A 19968-nucleotide genomic window follows, 5' to 3' on the forward strand; every position below is an offset into this window, starting at 1 on the left:
CAGCACTGTTACTACTGACCAGACCCCTGGTTAACATCTCTCCTCTCCTCTCCCCTCTCCTCCCCCTCCTCTCCTCTCCTCTCCTCTCCTCTCCTCTCCTCTCCTCTCCTCTCCTCTCCTCCTCTCCTCTCCTCTCCTCTCCTCTCCTCTCCTCTCCTCTCCTCTCCTCTCCTCTCCTCTCCTCTCCTCTCCTTTCCTCTCCTCTCCTCTCCTCTCCTCTCCTCTCCTCTCCTCTCCCCAACCCCCTCCCCTCCTCCTCTCCCTCTCTCTCCCTCTCCTCTCCTCTCCTCTCCTCTCTCCTCTCCCCTCTCCTCTCCTCTCCTCTCTCTCCTCTCCTCTCCTCTCCCTCCTCTCCTCTCCTCTCCTCTCCTCTCCTCTCCTCCTCCCCAACTCCCTCCTCCTCTCCCCCTCTCTCCTCTCCTCTCCTCCTAAAGAGGCCTCTAGAGCTGGTCTGGGTTCTGTTCATGTCATGTCACCCTTTTCCCTATCGTGTGCACTACTTTAGCCCCGCAGGCCTCTGGTTAACAACAGTGTGTTGTATAGGGACTAGGATGCCTTTTGGGACTCAGCCATGGACCAGGGAGGATTGTCTTTCACACCTTCACGTTGTTGTTGTAGTTATTAAATAAGTTGTTGATCTAATCCTGGCGTCTCCTGAACCAAGTTTGGGGGGACGTCCATGTGATTTCTCTTCCTGGTATTACAGAACATGCTGTTGCTGTTTTTCCCAGAGGTGCTGTGTTTGTTATATTATGCTGCCTGGTGGAGCCCTCATTATGGGTTTTACACGCAGCACATTGTGGAACACACACACACACACACACACGGACACACGTTCAGTCACTAGCTCCCAGGGCGTGCAGGGAGAGGGAAGCTAACCAAGGGAGGTGCAGCCTGGGAAAGGAAGTAACATCTTTTATGTAAATATTCTCTCCTGCGGGAGGCTGAGAAACAGCTTGCTCTGCTGTTCCCATCACTTTATTCAGAGGATTGACTCATCAAAATGGAGCTCTCAGCCCTCTCCTCCTCCTCCTCCTCTCCTCTACTCCTCCTCTCCTCCTCCCTCCTCCTCCTCCTCCTCCTCCTCCTCCTCTCTCCTCCCCTCCTCCTCCTCCTCCTCTACTCCTCCTCTCCTCCTCCTCCTCCTCCTCCTCCTCCTCCTCCTCTCCTCTACTCCTCCTCTCCTCCTCCTCCTCCTCCTCCTCCTCTCCTCCTCCTCTCCTCCCCTCCTCTTGCTCTGCTGTTCCCATCACTTTATTCAGAGGTTGGGATTGACTCATCAAAATGGAGCTGTCAGCCCTCCTCCCCTTCTCTTCCTCCTCCTCTACTCCTCCTCTCCTCCTCCTCCTCCTCCTCCCCCCTCCTCCTCCTCTCCTCCTCCTCTCCTCTCCTCCTCCTCTACTCCTCCTCTCATTCTCTCCTCCTCCTCTCCTCCTCGTCTCCTTCTCCTCCTCCTTCTCCTCTCCTCCTTTCCTCCCTCCTCCTCTCCTCTTCTCCTCCTCTCCTCCTCCTCTTCTCTCCCCCTCTCCCCTCTTCCTCTGCCTCTCTTCCTCTCCTCCCTCTCCTAAACCCTCTTCTCTCCTCCTCCTCCTCCTCCTCCTCCAGAGAGAGAGAGAAAGTCTGTCTCTCTGTTTGTCTGTGTGAGCAGTCAGTGTCTGTCTGTCTGTCTGTCTATCTGTCTTCCTCTCTTACATAAGCACATCCAGTCAGGTCCACTTCCACACCTAATCCTCTCCCAGTCTACGTGTTAGAGCACCACCCATGATCCCCACTGTTTAACCCTGTTGAACCAGACACCACCCATGATCCCCCTGTTTAACCCTGTTGAACCAGACACTACCCATGATGATCCCCCTGTTTAACCCTGTTGGACCAGACACCACCCATGATCCCCCTGTTTAACCCTGTTGAACCAGACACCACCCATGATCCCCCTGTTTAACCCTGTTGAACCAGACACCACCCATGATCCCCCTGTTTAACCCTGTTGGACCAGACACCACCCATAATCCCCACTGTTTAACCCTGTTGGACCAGACACCACCCATGATGATCCCCCTGTTTAACCCTGTTGGACCAGACACCACCCATGATCCCCCTGTTTAACCCTGTTGGACCAGACACCACCCATGATCCCCTGTTTAACCCTGTTGAACCAGACACCACCCATGATCCCCACTGTTTAACCCTGTTGGACCAGACACCACCCATGATCCCCACTGTTTAACCCTGTTGGACCAGACACCACCCATGATCCCCACGGTTTAACCCTATTGGCTGGCTGTTCTCTACATATTAACACTCTGAGAATCAATCACCGCTCTGTCGCCAAGGCAACAGCTAAAAGATACCTAAGTCTTAGAGAGATAAGAGAAGAACGAAAGAGAGAGGGGGAGAACACAATGTTCCCATGAGACATTATCTTCCTAATTATCTCCTAGTTTCCTACAGTAGAGAACTACCTTCTAATGCCTTGATAATTATCTCCTAGTTTCCTACACCTGCTAATGCCTTGATAATTATCTCCTAGTTTCCTACAGAAGATAACTACCTACTAATGCCTTGATAATTATCTCCTAGTTTCCTACAGAAGAGAACTACCTTCTAATGTCTTGATAATTATCTCCTAGTTTCCTACACCTGCTAATGCCTTGATAATTATCTCCTAGTTTCCTACAGAAGATAACTACCTACTAATGCCTTGATAATTATCTCCTAGTTTCCTACAGAAGAGAACTACCTTCTAATGTCTTGATAATTATCTCCTAGCTTCCTACAGAAGAGAACTACCTTCTAATGTCTTGTCACCGGTGAAAATGCAACTTTTTGATCAACTTGATGAATTTCTATTTTCATTCCAATGTAATCTACTTACTCCGCCATTTTTATTTTCATGTGTAATTGATGACACATTTAAACTAGGGAATCAAATCCAACTTGTCAAGATTAGACCGGGGAACGCTGCAAACAGGGGAGGATAAATGAATTAGGAATGATGTCTGAATAAATGTAGCATAATTAAAAGCCTAATGAGGCATTAATATGCAATTTGCAAATGATGAGCGTGAGGCAGGAAACAAATCTCCCTTAATGTGTTGGGGATAAAACCACAGATGGAGAGGAAGAGGAGAGGAGAGGAGAGGAGAGGAGAGGAGAGGAGAAGAGAAGAGAAGAGAAGAGAGAGAGGAGAGGAGAGCATTCCAATGTAATCTACTTACTCCGCCATTTTTATTTTCATGTGTAATTGATGACACATTTAAACTAGGGAATCAAATCCAACTTGTCAAGATTAGACCGGGGAACGCTGCAAACAGGGGAGGATAAATGAATTAGGAATGATGTCTGAATAAATGTAGCATAATTAAAAGCCTAATGAGGCATTAATATGCAATTTGCAAATGATGAGCGTGAGGCAGGAAACAAATCTCCCTTAATGTGTTGGGGATAAAACCACAGATGGAGAGGAAGAGGAGAGGGAGGAGAGGAGAGGAGAGGAGAGGAGAGGAGAAGAGAAGAGAAGAGAGAGGAGAGGAGAGGAGAGAAGAGGAGAGAGGAGAGGAGAGGAGAGGAGAGGAGGAGGAGAGGAGAGGAGAGGAGAGGAGAGGAGAGGAGAGGAGAGGAGAGGAGAGGAGAGGAGGAGAGGAGAGCTGTCAAATCTCATTCCATGGAGGGCCTAGTGTTTGCAAGTGTTGGGTTTTTCCTTTCAATTAAGTACTAGACAACCAGGTGAGGAGAGTTCCTTACTGAGACCTAGACAACCAGGTGAGGGAGTTCCTTACTGAGACCTAGACAACCAGGTGAGGAGAGTTCCTTACTGAGACAACCAGGTGAGGGGAGTTCCTTACTGAGACAACCAGGTGAGGGGAGTTCCTTACTGAGACAACCAGGTGAGGGGAGTTCCTTACTGAGACAACCAGGTGAGGGAGTTCCTTACTGAGACAACCAGGTGAGGGGAGTTCCTTACTGAGACAACCAGGTGAGGGGAGTTCCTTACTGAGACAACCAGGTGAGGGGAGTTCCTTACTGAGACCTAGACAACCAGGTGAGGGAAGATCCTTACTGAGACAACCAGGTGAGGGGAGATCCTTACTGAGACAACCAGGTGAGGAGAGTTCCTTACTGAGACCTAGACAACCAGGTGAGGGAGTTCCTGACTGAGACCTAGACAACCAGGTGAGGGGAGTTCCTTACTGAGACGCTGCAAACAGGGAGGATGAATTAGAATGATTGAACCAGGTGAGGGAGTTCCTTACTGAGACAACCAGGTGAGGGGAGTTCCTTACTGAGACAACCAGGTGAGGAGAGTTCCTTACTGAGACAACCAGGTGAGGGGAGTTCCTTACTAAGACAACCAGGTGAGGAGAGTTCCTTACTGAGACCTAGACAACCAGGTGAGGGGAGTTCCTTACTGAGACCTAGACAACCAGGTGAGGAGAGTTCCTTACTGAGACCTAGACAACCAGGTGAGGGGAGTTCCTTACTGAGACCTAGACAACCAGGTGAGGGGAGTTCCTTACTGAGACAACCAGGTGAGGGGAGTTCCTTACTGAGACCTAGACAACCAGGTGAGGGGAGTTCCTTACTGAGACAACCAGGTGAGGAGAGTTTCTTACTGAGACAACCAGGTGAGGAGAGTTCCTTACTGAGACAACCAGGTGAGGGGAGTTCCTTACTGAGACCTAGAAAACCAGGTGAGGGGAGATCCTTACTGATACAACCAGGTGAGGGAGTTCCTTACTGAGACAACCAGGTGAGGGAGTTCCTTACTGAGACCTAGACAACCAGGTGAGGGGAGTTCCTTACTGAGACCTAGAAAACCAGGTGAGGGAGATCCTTACTGATACAACCAGGTGAGGGGAGTTCCTTACTGAGACAACCAGGTGAGGAGAGTTCCTTACTGAGACCTAGACAACCAGGTGAGGGGAGTTCCTTACTGAGACCTAGACAACCAGGTGAGGAGAGTTCCTTACTGAGACCTAGACAACCAGGTGAGGGGAGTTCCTTACTGAGACAACCAGCTGAGGGGAGTTCCTTACTGAGACCTAGACAAACAGGTGAGGGGAGTTCCTTACTGAGACCTAGACAACCAGGTGAGGAGAGTTCCTTACTGAGACAACCAGGTGAGGGGAGTTCCTTACTGAGACAACCAGGTGAGGGAGTTCCTTACTGAGACAACCAGGTGAGGAGAGTTCCTTACTGAGACAACCAGGTGAGGGGAGTTCCTTACTAAGACAACCAGGTGAGGAGAGTTCCTTACTGAGACCTAGACAACCAGGTGAGGGGAGTTCCTTACTGAGACCTAGAAAACCAGGTGAGGGGAGATCCTTACTGATACAACCAGGTGAGGGGAGTTCCTTACTGAGACAACCAGGTGAGGGGAGTTCCTTACTGAGACAACCAGGTGAGGAGAGTTCCTTACTGAGACAACCAGGTGAGGGAGTTCCTTACTAAGACAACCAGGTGAGGAGAGTTCCTTACTGAGACCTAGACAACCAGGTGAGGGGAGTTCCTTACTGAGACCTAGAAAACCAGGTGAGGGGAGATCCTTACTGATACAACCAGGTGAGGGAGTTCCTTACTGAGACAACCAGGTGAGGGGAGTTCCTTACTGAGACAACCAGGTGAGGAGAGTTCCTTACTGAGACCTAGACAACCAGGTGAGGGGAGTTCCTTACTGAGACCTAGACAACCAGGTGAGGAGAGTTCCTTACTGAGACCTAGACAACCAGGTGAGGGGAGTTCCTTACTGAGACAACCAGCTGAGGGGAGTTCCTTACTGAGACCTAGACAAACAGGTGAGGGAGTTCCTTACTGAGACCTAGACAACCAGGTGAGGAGAGTTCCTTACTGAGACCTAGACAACCAGGTGAGGGGAGTTCCTGACTGAGACCTAGACAACCAGGTGAGGGGAGTTCCTTACTGAGACAACCAGGTGAGGGGAGTTCCTTACTGAGACAACCAGGTGAGGGGAGTTCCTTACTGAGACAACCAGGTGAGGAGAGTTCCTTACTGAGACAACCAGGTGAGGGGGTTCCTTACTAAGACAACCAGGTGAGGAGAGTTCCTTACTGAGACCTAGACAACCAGGTGAGGGGAGTTCCTTACTGAGACCTAGACAACCAGGTGAGGAGAGTTCCTTACTGAGACCTAGACAACCAGGTGAGGAGAGTTCCTTACTGAGACCTAGACAACCAGGTGAGGGGAGTTCCTTACTGAGACAACCAGGTGAGGGGAGTTCCTTACTGAGACCTAGACAACCAGGTGAGGGGAGTTCCTTACTGAGACAACCAGGTGAGGAGAGTTTCTTACTGAGACAACCAGGTGAGGAGAGTTCCTTACTGAGACAACCAGGTGAGGGGAGTTCCTTACTGAGACCTAGAAAACCAGGTGAGGGGAGATCCTTACTGATACAACCAGGTGAGGGGAGTTCCTTACTGAGACAACCAGGTGAGGGGAGTTCCTTACTGAGACAACCAGGTGAGGAGAGTTCCTTACTGAGACCTAGACAACCAGGTGAGGGGAGTTCCTTACTGAGACCTAGACAACCAGGTGAGGAGAGTTCCTTACTGAGACCTAGACAACCAGGTGAGGGGAGTTCCTTACTGAGACAACCAGCTGAGGGGAGTTCCTTACTGAGACCTAGACAAACAGGTGAGGGGAGTTCCTTACTGAGACAACCAGGTGAGGAGAGTTCCTTACTGATACAACCAGGTGAGGAGAGTTCATTACTGATACAACCAGGTGAGGGGAGTTTCTTACTGAGACAACCAGGTGAGGAGAGTTCCTTACTGAGACAACCAGGTGAGGGGAGTTCCTTACTGAGACCTAGACAACCAGGTGAGGGAGTTCCTTACTGAGACCTAGACAACCAGGTGAGGGGAGTTCCTTACTGAGACAACCAGGTGAGGGGAGTTCCTTACTGAGACCAGGTGAGGGGAGTTCCTTACTGAGACAACCAGGTGAGGAGAGTTCCTTACTGAGACCTAGACAACCAGGTGAGGGAGTTCCTTACTGAGACAACCAGGTGAGGGGAGTTCCTTACTGAGACAACCAGGTGAGGAGAGTTCCTTACTGATACCTAGACAACCAGGTGAGGGGAGTTCCTTACTGAGACCTAGACAAACAGGTGAGGAGAGTTCCTTACTGAGACCTAGACAACCAGGTGAGGGGAGTTCCTTACTGAGACAACCAGCTGAGGGGAGTTCCTTACTGAGACCTATACAACCAGGTGAGGGGAGTTCCTTACTGAAACAACCAGGTGAGGAGAGTTCCTTACTGATACAACCAGGTGAGGGGAGTTTCTTACTGAGACAACCAGGTGAGGAGAGTTCCTTACTGAGACAACCAGGTGAGGGGAGTTCCTTACTGAGACAACCAGGTGAGGGGAGTTCCTTACTGAGACCTAGACAACCAGGTGAGGGGAGTTCCTTACTGATACAACTAGGTGAGGGGAGTTCCTTACTGAGACAACCAGGTGAGGGGAGTTCCTTACTGAGACAACCAGGTGATGGGAGTTCCTTACTGAGACAACCAGGTGAGGAGAGTTCCTTACTGAGACAACCAGGTGAGGGGAGTTCCTTACTGAGACAACCAGGTGAGGAGAGATCCTTACTGAGACCTAGACAACCAGGTGAGGGGAGTTCCTTACTGAGACAACCAGGTGAGGGGAGATCCTTACTGAGACAACCAGGTGAGGGGAGTTCCTTACTGAGACAACCAGGTGAGGAGAGTTCCTTACTGAGACAACCAGGTGAGGGGAGTTCCTTACTGAGACAACCAGGTGAGGAGAGATCCTTACTGAGACCTAGACAACCAGGTGAGGGGAGTTCCTTACTGAGACAACCAGGTGAGGGGAGATCCTTACTGAGACAACCAGGTGAGGGGAGTTCCTTACTGAGACAACCAGGTGAGGGGAGTTCCTTACTGAGACAACCAGGTGAGGGGAGTTCCTTACTGAGACAACCAGGTGAGGGGAGTTCCTTACTGAGACAACCAGGTGAGGAGAGTTCCTTACTGAGACAACCAGATGAGGGGAGTTCCTTACCTGGTTGTGGGTGGATCGATAAACTCAGACACTCGGCCCTCCGTGGAATAAGTTTGACACGTTGGCTTTAGGTAGTGCACTTCCCTGGTCTAAAGTAGTGCACTGTGTAGGGAATAGTGTTCCATTTGGTTTAAAGTAGTGCACTGTGTCGGGATAGGGTGCCATTTGGTCTAAAGTAGTGCACTATATGGGGAATAGTGTTCCATTTGGTTTAATGTAGTGCACTGTGTCGGGGATAGGGTGCCATTTGGTCTAAAGTAGTGCACTGTGTAGGGGATAGGGTGCCATTTGGTCTAAAGTAGTGCACTGTGTATTATAGACAGACTGACACTGATGGAGAAGCAGTCTGTATTGTAGACAGACTGACACTGATGGAGACGCAGTCTGTATTGTAGACAGACTGACACTGATGGAGAAGCAGTCTGTATTGTAGACAGACTGACACTGATGGAGACGCAGTCTGTATTGTAGACAGACTGACACTGATGGAGAAGCAGTCTGTATTGTAGACAGACTGACACTGATGGAGAAGCAGTCTGTATTGTAGACAGACTGACACTGATCCCTCCCTCCCTCCCTCCCTCCCTCCCTCCCCTCCCTCCCTCCCTCCCTCCCTCCCTCCCTCCCTCCCTCCTCTCCGCTCCGCTCCCCTCCCTCCCTCCCTCCTCTCCCCTCCTCCCTCCCTCCCTCCCTCCCTCCCTCCCTCCCTCCCTCCCTCCCTCCCTCCCTCCCTCCCTCCCTCCTCTCCTCTCCTCTCCTCTCCCTCCCTTCCCCAGATTTCCATGTCTTACTAACAGTAAGAGACACATTACTCTGACACACACACACACACACATTACGCTGACTGAGGATGTTATTACCCAGCAGGCAGCAGCACAGCTACCAGCCGTGGCCTGAGAGAATATTTACCTGGAGAAATTCAATCAGTGTGTGCCAAAACACACACACACACACACACACACACACACACACACACACACACACACACACACACACACACACACACACACACACACACACACACAAACTCAATAAGTGTGTGCCCGCCCAGCGACATATTTAGAATCTGTTATTATGTCAGGACCTAGTCTGCCCAGTGTGAAGACAGTTAGTAGAGACTGGTCATCTACCATGTTGATCCCCCAGACAGGACCATGCTGACCCCCCAGACAGGACCATGCTGACCCCCCAGACAGGACCATGCTGACCCCCAGACAGGACCATGCTGAACCCCCCGACACTGTACAGTACCCTCCCTCCTTAGAATCTGTTATTATGTCAGGACCTAGTCTGCCCAGTTTGAAGACAGTTAGTAGAGACTGGTCATCTACCATGTTGATCCCCCAGACAGGACCATGCTGACCCCCCAGACAGGCCCATGCTGACCCCCAGACAGGACCATGCTGACCCCCCCGACACTGTACAGTACCCTCCCTCCCTCCTTAGAATCTGTTATTATGTCAGGACCTAGTCTGCCCAGTGTGAAGACAGTTAGTAGAGACATGTCATCTACCATGTTGATCCCCCAGACAGGACCATGCTGACCCCCCAGACAGGACCATGCTGACCCCCCCGACACAGTACATTACACTCCCTCCCTCCTTAGAATCTGTTATTATGTCAGGACCTAGTCTGCCCAGTGTGAAGACAGTTAGTAGAGACTGGTCATCTACCATGTTGATCCCCCAGACAGGACCATGCTGACCCCCCAGACAGGACCATGCTGACCCCCCAGACAGGACCATGCTGACCCCCAGACAGGACCATGCTGAACCCCCCGACACTGTACAGTACCCTCCCTCCTTAGAATCTGTTATTATGTCAGGACCTAGTCTGCCCAGTTTGAAGACAGTTAGTAGAGACTGGTCATCTACCATGTTGATCCCCCAGACAGGACCATGCTGACCCCCCAGACAGGCCCATGCTGACCCCCCAGACAGGACCATGCTGACCCCCCCGACACTGTACAGTACCCTCCCTCCCTCCTTAGAATCTGTTATTATGTCAGGACCTAGTCTGCCCAGTGTGAAGACAGTTAGTAGAGACATGTCATCTACCATGTTGATCCCCCAGACAGGACCATGCTGACCCCCCAGACAGGACCATGCTGACCCCCCCCGACACAGTACATTACACTCCCTCCCTCCTTAGAATCTGTTATTATGTCAGGACCTAGTCTGCCCAGTGTGAAGACAGTTAGTAGAGACTGGTCATCTACCATGTTGACCCCCAGACAGGACCATGCTGACCCCCCAGACAGGACCATGCTGACCCCCAGACAGGACCATGCTGACCCCCACAGACAGGACCATGCTGACCCCCCAGACAGGACCATGCTGACCCCCCAGACAGGACCATGCTGACCCCCAGACAGGACCATGCTGACCCCCCCCAGACAGGACCATGGTGACCCCCCAGACAGGACCATGCTGACCCCCCCCAGACAGGACCATGCTGACCCCCCAGACAGGACCATGCTGACCCCCAGACAGGACCATGCTGACCCCCCAGACAGGACCATGCTGACCCCCCGACACAGTACAATACCCTCCCTCCCTCCTTAGAATCTGTTATTATGTCAGGACCTAGTCTGCCCAGTGTGAAGACAGTTAGTAGAGACTGGTCATCTACCATGTTGACCCCCAGACAGGACCATGCTGACCCCCAGACAGGACCATGCTGACCCCCCAGACAGGACCATGCTGACCCCCCAGACAGGACCATGCTGACCCCCCAGACAGGACCATGCTGACCCTCCCCCCCAGACAGGACCATGCTGACCCCCCAGACAGGACCATGCTGACCCCCCAGACAGGACCATGGTGACCCCCCAGACAGGACCATGCTGACCCCCCAGACAGGACCATGCTGACCCCCCCAGACAGGACCATGGTGACCCCCAGACAGGACCATGCTGGCCCCCCCCAGACAGGACCATGCTGACCCCCAGACAGGACCATGCTGACCCCCCAGACAGGACCATGCTGACCCCCCAGACAGGACCATGCTGACCCCCCGACAGGACCATGCTGACCCCCAGACAGGACCATGCTGAACCCCCCGACACTGTACAGTACCCTCCCTCCTTAGAATCTGTTATTATGTCAGGACCTAGTCTGCCCAGTTTGAAGACAGTTAGTAGAGACTGGTCATCTACCATGTTGATCCCCCAGACAGGACCATGCTGACCCCCCCCAGACAGGCCCATGCTGACCCCCAGACAGGACCATGCTGACCCCCCGACACTGTACAGTACCCTCCCTCCCTCCTTAGAATCTGTTATTATGTCAGGACCTAGTCTGCCCAGTGTGAAGACAGTTAGTAGAGACATGTCATCTACCATGTTGATCCCCCAGACAGGACCATGCTGACCCCCCAGACAGGACCATGCTGACCCCCCGACACAGTACATTACACTCCCTCCCTCCTTAGAATCTGTTATTATGTCAGGACCTAGTCTGCCCAGTGTGAAGACAGTTAGTAGAGACTGGTCATCTACCATGTTGACCCCCCAGACAGGACCATGCTGACCCCCCAGACAGGACCATGCTGACCCCCAGACAGGACCATGCTGACCCCCACAGACAGGACCATGCTGACCCCCCAGACAGGACCATGCTGACCCCCCAGACAGGACCATGCTGACCCCCAGACAGGACCATGCTGACCCCCCAGACAGGACCATGGTGACCCCCCAGACAGGACCATGCTGACCCCCCAGACAGGACCATGCTGACCCCCCAGACAGGACCATGCTGACCCCCCAGACAGGACCATGCTGACCCCCCAGACAGGACCATGCTGACCCCCCGACACAGTACAATACCCTCCCTCCCTCCTTAGAATCTGTTATTATGTCAGGACCTAGTCTGCCCAGTGTGAAGACAGTTAGTAGAGACTGGTCATCTACCATGTTGACCCCCAGACAGGACCATGCTGACCCCCCAGACAGGACCATGCTGACCCCCCAGACAGGACCATGCTGACCCCCAGACAGGACCATGCTGACCCCCCAGACAGGACCATGCTGACCCCCAGACAGGACCATGCTGACCCCCCAGACAGGACCATGCTGACCCCCCCAGACAGGACCATGGTGACCCCCCAGACAGGACCATGCTGACCCCCCAGACAGGACCATGCTGACCCCCCAGACAGGACCATGGTGACCCCCCAGACAGGACCATGCTGACCCCCCAGACAGGACCATGCTGACCCCCCAGACAGGACCATGCTGACCCCCAGACAGGACCATGCTGACCCCCCGACACAGTACAATACCCTCCCTCCCTCCTTAGAATCTGTTATTATGTCAGGACCTAGTCTGCCCAGTGTGAAGACAGTTAGTAGAGACTGGTCATCTACCATGTTGACCCCCCAGACAGGACCATGCTGACCCCCCAGACAGGACCATGTTGACCCCCCAGACAGGACCATGCTGACCCCCCAGACAGGACCATGCTGCCCCCCCAGACAGGACGATGCTGGCCCCCCAGACAGGACCATGCTGACCCCCCAGACAGGACCATGCTGATCCCCCAGACAGGACCATGTTGACCCCCCAGACAGGACCATGCTGATCCCCCAGACAGGACCATGCTGATCCCCCAGACAGGACCATGTTGACCCCACCAGACAGGACCATGCTGACCCCCCAGACAGGACCATGCTGACCCCCCCCGACACAGTACAGTACCCTCACTCCCTCCTTAGAATCTGTTATTATGTCAGGACCTAGTCTGCCCAGTGTGAAGACAGTTAGTAGAGACTGGTCATCTACCATGTTGATCCCCCAGACAGGACCATGTTGACCCCCCAGACAGGACCATGGTGACACCCCCAGACAGGACCATGCTGACCCCCCAGACAGGACCATGCTGACCCCCCAGACAGGACCATGCTGACCCCCCAGACAGGACCATGTTGATCCCCCAGACAGGACCATGTTGACCCCCCAGACAGGACCATGCTGACCCCCCAGACAGGACCATGCTGATCCCCCAGACAGGACCATGTTGACCCCCTCCAGACAGGACCATGCTGACCCCCCCACCCCCGACACAGTACAGTACCCTCCCTCCCTCCTTAGAATCTGTTATTATGTCAGGACCTAGTCTGCCCAGTGTGAAGACAGTTAGTAGAGACTGGTCATCTACCATGTTGATCCCCCAGACAGGACCATGCTGACCCCCCAGACAGGACCATGCTGACCCCCAGACAGGACCATGCTGACCCCCCAGACAGGACCATGTTGATCCCCCAGACAGGTCCATGCTGAACCCCCAGACAGGACCATGTTGACCCCCAGACAGGTCCATGCTGACCCCCAGACAGGACCATGCTGACCCCCCAGACAGGACCATGGTGACCCCCCAGACAGGACCATGCTGATCCCCCCCCAGACAGGACCATGCTGACCCCCCCAGACAGGACCATGCTGACCCCCCCCAGACAGGACCATGCTGACCCCCCAACACAGTACAATACCCTCCCTCCCTCCTTAGAATCTGTTATTATGTCAGGACCTAGTCTGCCCAGTGTGAAGACAGTTAGTAGAGACTGGTCATCTACCATGTTGACCCCCCAGACAGGACCATGCTGACCCCCCAGACAGGACCATGCTGACCCCCCAGACAGGACCATGCTGACCCCCCCCAGACAGGACCATGCTGACCCCCCAGACAGGACCATGCTGACCCCCCAGACAGGACCATGCTGACCCCCAGACAGGACCATGCTGACCCCCCAGACAGGACCATGGTGACCCCCCAGACAGGACCATGCTGACCCCCCAGACAGGACCATGCTGACCCCCAGACAGGACCATGCTGACCCCCCCAGACAGGACCATGCTGACCCCCAGACAGGACCATGCTGACCCCCGACACAGTACAATACCCTCCCTCCCTCCTTAGAATCTGTTATCATGTCAGGACCTAGTCTGCCCAGTGTGAAGACAGTTAGTTGAGACTGGTCATCTACCATGTTGACCCCCCCCAGACAGGACCATGCTGACCCCCAGACAGGACCATGTTGACCCCCCAGACAGGACCATGCTGACCCCCAGACAGGACCATGCTGCCCCCCAGACAGGACCATGCTGGCCCCCAGACAGGACCATGCTGACCCCCCAGACAGGACCATGCTGATCCCCCAGACAGGACCATGTTGACCCCACCAGACAGGACCATGCTGACCCCCCAGACAGGACCATGCTGATCCCCCAGACAGGACCATGTTGACCCCCTCCAGACAGGACCATGCTGACCCCCCACCCCCGACACAGTACAGTACCCTCCCTCCCTCCTTAGAATCTGTTATTATGTCAGGACCTAGTCTGCCCAGTGTGAAGACAGTTAGTAGAGACTGGTCATCTACCATGTTGATCCCCCAGACAGGACCATGCCGACCCCCCAGACAGGACCATGCTGACCCCCAGACAGGACCATGCTGACCCCCCAGACAGGACCATGCTGACCCCCCAGACAGGACCACGCTGACCCCCCCAGACACAGTACTGACAGGACCATGCTGACCCCCCAGACAGGACCATGCTGACCTCCCTAGACAGGTCCATGCTGAACCCCCAGACAGGACCATGCTGACCCCCCAGACAGGACCATGCTGGCCCCCAGACAGGACCATGTTGACCCCCCAGACAGGACCATGCTGGCCCCCCAGACAGGACCATGCTGATCCCCCAGACAGGACCATGTTGACCCCCCAGACAGGACCATGCTGACCCCCCAGACAGGACCATGTTGACCCCCCAGACAGGACCATGCTGAACTCCCCAGACAGGACCATGCTGACCCCCCAGACAGGACCATGTTGACCCCCCAGACAGGACCATGCTGACCCCCCAGACAGGACCATGCTGACCCCCCAGACAGGACCATGCTGACCCCCAGACAGGACCATGTTGACCCCCCAGACAGGACCATGCTGAACCCCCAGACAGGACCATGCTGACCCCCCAGACAGGACCATGTTGACCCCCAGACAGGACCATGCTGACCCCCCAGACAGGACCATGCTGACCCCCAGACAGGACCATGCTGACCCCCCGACACAGTACAATACCCTCCCTCCCTCCTTAGAATCTGTTATTATGTCAGGACCTAGTCTGCCCAGTGTGAAGACAGTTAGTAGAGACTGGTCATCTACCATGTTGATCCCCCAGACAGGACCATGTTGACCCCCCCAGACAGGACCATGCTGGCCCCCCCCAGACAGGACCATGCTGACCCCCCCAGACAGGACCATGTTGACCCCCCAGACAGGACCATGCTGACCCCCAGACAGGACCATGCTGACCCCCCAGACAGGACCATGCTGACCCCCGACACAGTACAATACCCTCCCTCCCTCCTTAGAATCTGTTATTATGTCAGGACCTAGTCTGCCCAGTGTGAAGACAGTTAGTAGAGACTGGTCATCTACCATGTTGACCCCCCAGACAGGACCATGCTGACCCCCCAGACAGGACCATGCTGACCCCCCAGACAGGACCATGTTGACCCCCCAGACAGGACCATGCTGGCCCCCCAGACAGGACCATGCTGACCCCCAGACAGGACCATGTTGACCCCCCAGACAGGACCATGCTGATCCCCCAGACAGGACCATGCTGATCCCCAGACAGGACCATGTTGACCCCCTCCAGACAGGACCATGCTGACCCCCCGACACGGTACAGTACCCTCCCTCCCTCCTTAGAATCTGTTATTATGTCAGGACCTAGTCTGCCCAGTGTGAAGACAGTTAGTAGAGACTGGTCATCTACCATGTTGATCCCCCAGACAGGACTATGCTGACCCCCCAGACAGGACCATGCTGACCCCCCCAGACAGGACCATGCTGACCCCCCAGACAGGACCATGCTGACCCCCCAGACAGGACCATGCTGACCCCCCAGACAGGACCATGCTGATCCCCCAGACAGGACCATGTTGACCCCCCAGACAGGACCATGCTGACCCCCCAGACAGGACCATGTTGACCCCCCAGACAGGACCATGCTGAACCCCCAGACAGGACCATGCTGACCCCCCAGACAGGACCATGTTGACCCCCAGACAGGACCATGCTGACCCCCCAGACAGGACCATGCTGACCCCCCCAGACAGGACCATGTTGACCCCCAGACAGGACCATGATGAACCCCCAGACAGGACCATGCTGACCCCCCAGACAGGACCATGCTGACCCCCCAGACACAGTACTGACAGGACCATGCTGATCCCCCCCAGACACAGTACTGACAGGACCAGATGTGTCCTTAGCTGGCTACGGTCAGGATGTCGGTTTTAGCTGGCTAAGGTCAGGAAGTCGGTTTTAGCTGGCTAAAATGGTGTCTTATGGGGGGAGAATTATATAGACATTAACATGCGCAGTTTGACCTACTCCAGGAAGAGATGTTGCAGACTTGCTCAGTGCTGCCCCCTCTCGTTGACTATCTCGACTTGAAGGCCAACCGGGGTACTGCAGGCTCCCAGTACCAACTATATAATCCTCACAACTTCTTCTGTGAGCGATTTAGAAAATAACCATTTCAAGGACATACATCTGGTGGAATAGAGGAAACGATTGGTACCAGGATTGTGTTTAAAAAACAACAACATTATTGACCACGAAGATTGGCATTTTCTCATGTACTGGGGGGGGGGGTGGCATCCTGTATTCTGAATTGAGGGGCGGCAGTCGTTCTCCCCCTGGTCCCAAACCACTGATGAGTATTTGGGAGTATTTTAACACAATGTATTTGACCCAGGCCTGTGAACGTGTCTCTGCAGGTCCTTCTCTGGTTGGCGTGGTGAGGAAGGACTGGGCGTCTGACAACAGTATCGCCCTCTCCTGGACAGAGGTGGAACAGCAGCCTAACGTCATACTGGACTATGAGATCAAGTACTACGATAAGGTACAGTCCTATAGACCACATTTATGGAACACTTTAGTTGTATAGAACAATGCAAAAAGGGTTGTCGGTTCGATTCCCACACAGCTCACATACTAAAAATATAAACACTCACTGTATGCCAGCAGCATACCACCCTGCATACCACTGCTGGCTTGCTTCTGAAGCTAAGCAGGGTTGGTCCTGGTCAGCAGCATACCACCCTGCATACCACTGCTGGCTTGCTTCTGAAGCTAAGCAGGGTTGGTCCTGGTCAGCAGCATACCACCCTGCATACCACTGCTGGCTTGCTTCTGAAGCTAAGCAGGGTTGGTCCTGGTCAGCAGCATACCACCCTACATACCACTGCTGGCTTGCTTCTGAAGCTAAGCAGGGTTGGTCCTGGTCGGTCCCTGGATGGGAGACCAGATGCTGCTGGAAGTGGTGTTGGAGGGCCAATAGGAGGCAATCTTTCCTCTGGTCTAAAGAAATATCCCAATGCCCCAGGGCAGTGATTGGGGACACTGCCCTGTGTAGTGTGCTGTCTTTCGGATGGGACGTCAAACGGGTGTCCTGACTCTCTGAGGTCATTAAAGATCCCATGGCACTTGTTGTAAGAGTAGGGGTGTTAACCCCGGTGTCCTGGCTAATTTCCCAATCTGGCCCTCAAACCATCACGGTCACCTAATCATCCCCAGCTTACAATTGGCTCATTCATCCCCCTCCTCTCCCCTGTAACTATTCCCCAGGTCGTTGCTGTAAATGAGAACGTGTTCTCAGTCAATTTACCTGGTTTATTAAATAAATAAATCACACTGGATATAAAGGTCTCTGTTAACCAGTGCTCCTGGAGGGGGCTACTGGATATAAAGGTCTCTGTTAACCAGCGCTGGAGGGGGCCTGGATATAAAGGGGGGCTACTGGATATAAAGGTCTCTGTTAACCAGCGCTCCTGGAGGGCTGTTAACCAGCGCCTGAGGGGCTACTGGATAAGCAAGGTCTCTTGTTACAACCAGTGCCCTTGGGGCCACTGGATTAAAGGTCTCTGTTAACCAGTGCCCTGGGGGGGCTACTGGATATAAAGGTCTGTTCTGTTAACCAGTGCTCCTGGAGGGGGGCTAAGGTCTCTGTTAACCAGCGCTCCTGGAGGGGGGCTACTGGATATAAAGGTCTCTGTTAACAACCAGGGGGCCTGAGGGGGCTACCTGGCTAACCAGTGCTCCTGGGCTACTGGATATAAAGGTCTCTGTTAACCAGTGCTCCTGGAGGGGGCCTGGGGGGCTACTGGATATAAAGGTCTCTGTTAACCAGCGCTCCTGGAGGGGGCCTGGAGGGGGCGGGGCTACTATAAAGGTCTCTCTGTTAACCAGTGCTCCTGGAGGGGGCTACTGGATATAAAGGTCTCTGTTAACCAGCGCTCCTGGGGGGCTACTGGATATAAAGGTCTCTGTTAACCAGCGCTCCTGGAGGGGGCTACTGGATATAAAGGTCTCTGTTAACCAGTGCTCCTGGAGGGGGCTACTGGATATAAAGGTCTCTGTTAACCAGCGCTCCTGGAGGGGGGGGTCTCTGTTAACCAGTGCTCCTGGAGGGGGCTACTGGATATAAAGGTCTCTGTTAACCAGTGCTCCTGGAGGGGGTGGATATAAAGGTCTCTGTTAACCAGTGCTCCTGGAGGGGGGCTACTGGATATAAAGGTCTCTGTTAACCAGTGCTCCTGGAGGGGGGCTACTGGATATAAAGGTCTCTGTTAACCAGCGCTCCTGGAGGGGGCTACTGATATAAAGGTCTCTGTTAACAAGTGCTCCTGGAGGGGGCCTGGAGGGGGCTACTGGATATAAAGGTCTCTGTTAACCAGTGCTCCTGGAGGGGGCCTGGGGGCTACTGGATATAAAGGTCTCTGTTAACCAGCGCTCCTGGGGGGCTACTGGATATATAACCAGGCTCCTGGAGGGGGGGCTACTGGATATAAAGGTCTCTGTTAACCAGTGCTCCTGGAGGGGGCCTGTAGGGGGCTACTGGATATAAAGGTCTCTGTTAACCAGTGCTCCTGGAGGGGGCCTGGAGGGGGGCTACTGGATATAAAGGTCTCTGTTAACCAGTGCTCCTGGGGGCTACTGGATATAAAGGTCTCTGTTAACCAGTGCTCCTGGAGGGGGCTACTGGATATATAACCAGCTCCTGGAGGGGGCTACTGGATATAAAGGTCTCTGTTAACCAGCTCCTGGAGGGGGCTACTGGATAAAGGTTCTGGGGGGGCTACTGGATATAAAGGTCTCTGTTAACCAGCGCTCCTGGGGGGCTACTGGATATAAAGGTCTCTGTTAACCAGCGCTCCTGGAGGGGGCTACTGGATATAAAGGTCTCTGTTAACCAACCAGTGTCTAACCAGGGGGCTACTGGATATAAAGGTCTCTGTTAACCAGGGGGGCTACTGGATATAAAGGTCTCTGTTAACCAGGGGGCTACTGGATATAAAGGTCTCTGTTAACCAGGGGGTCTCTCTGTTAACCAGTGCTCCTCTAGGGGGTGCTACTGGATATAAAGGTCTCTGTTAACCAGCTCCTCTAGGGGGGCTACTGATATAAAGGTCTCTGTTAACCAGGGGGCTACTGGATATAAAGGTCTCTGTTAACCAGGGGGCTAGATATAAAGGGGCTACTGGATATAAAGGTCTCTGTTAACCAGGGGGCTACTGGATATAAAGGTCTCTGTTAACCAGGGGGCTACTGGATATAAAGGTCTCTGTTCCAGGGGGCTACTGGATATAAAGGTCTCTGTTAACCAGGGGGCTACTGGATATAAAGGTCTCTGTTAACCAGCGCTCCTCTGGGGGGGCTACTGGATATAAAGGTCTCTGTTAACCAGGGGGCTACTGGATATAAAGGTCTCTGTTAACCAGGGGGCTACTGGATATAAAGGTCTCTGTTAACCAGGGGGCTACTGGATATAAAGGTCTCTGTTAACCAGGGGGCTACTGGATATAAAGGTCTCTGTTAACCAGGGGGCTACTGGATATAAAGGTCTC

The 19968-nt window shown here is 53.7% G+C and overlaps 1 protein-coding gene across 1 annotated transcript in view; it reads left to right on the plus strand.

Moving 5' to 3' along the window:
* LOC121843935 (ephrin type-A receptor 6-like) overlaps positions 1-16964 on the plus strand; it is a gene marked incomplete at its 3' end in the record, with an annotated part of 83175 nt that extends 66211 nt beyond the window's left edge. Inside the window, exon 8 of the mRNA XM_042313826.1 lies at positions 16840-16964. Coding sequence (XP_042169760.1) covers positions 16840-16964 — 125 coding nt within the window. The remainder of the gene's footprint in view (positions 1-16839) is intronic.
* Between the last annotated feature and the right edge of the window lie 3004 nt (positions 16965-19968).

This window comes from Oncorhynchus tshawytscha, unplaced genomic scaffold (genome assembly GCF_018296145.1).
Source record: "Oncorhynchus tshawytscha isolate Ot180627B unplaced genomic scaffold, Otsh_v2.0 Un_contig_3562_pilon_pilon, whole genome shotgun sequence".
In the NCBI taxonomy this organism is placed as follows: domain Eukaryota; kingdom Metazoa; phylum Chordata; class Actinopteri; order Salmoniformes; family Salmonidae; genus Oncorhynchus; species Oncorhynchus tshawytscha.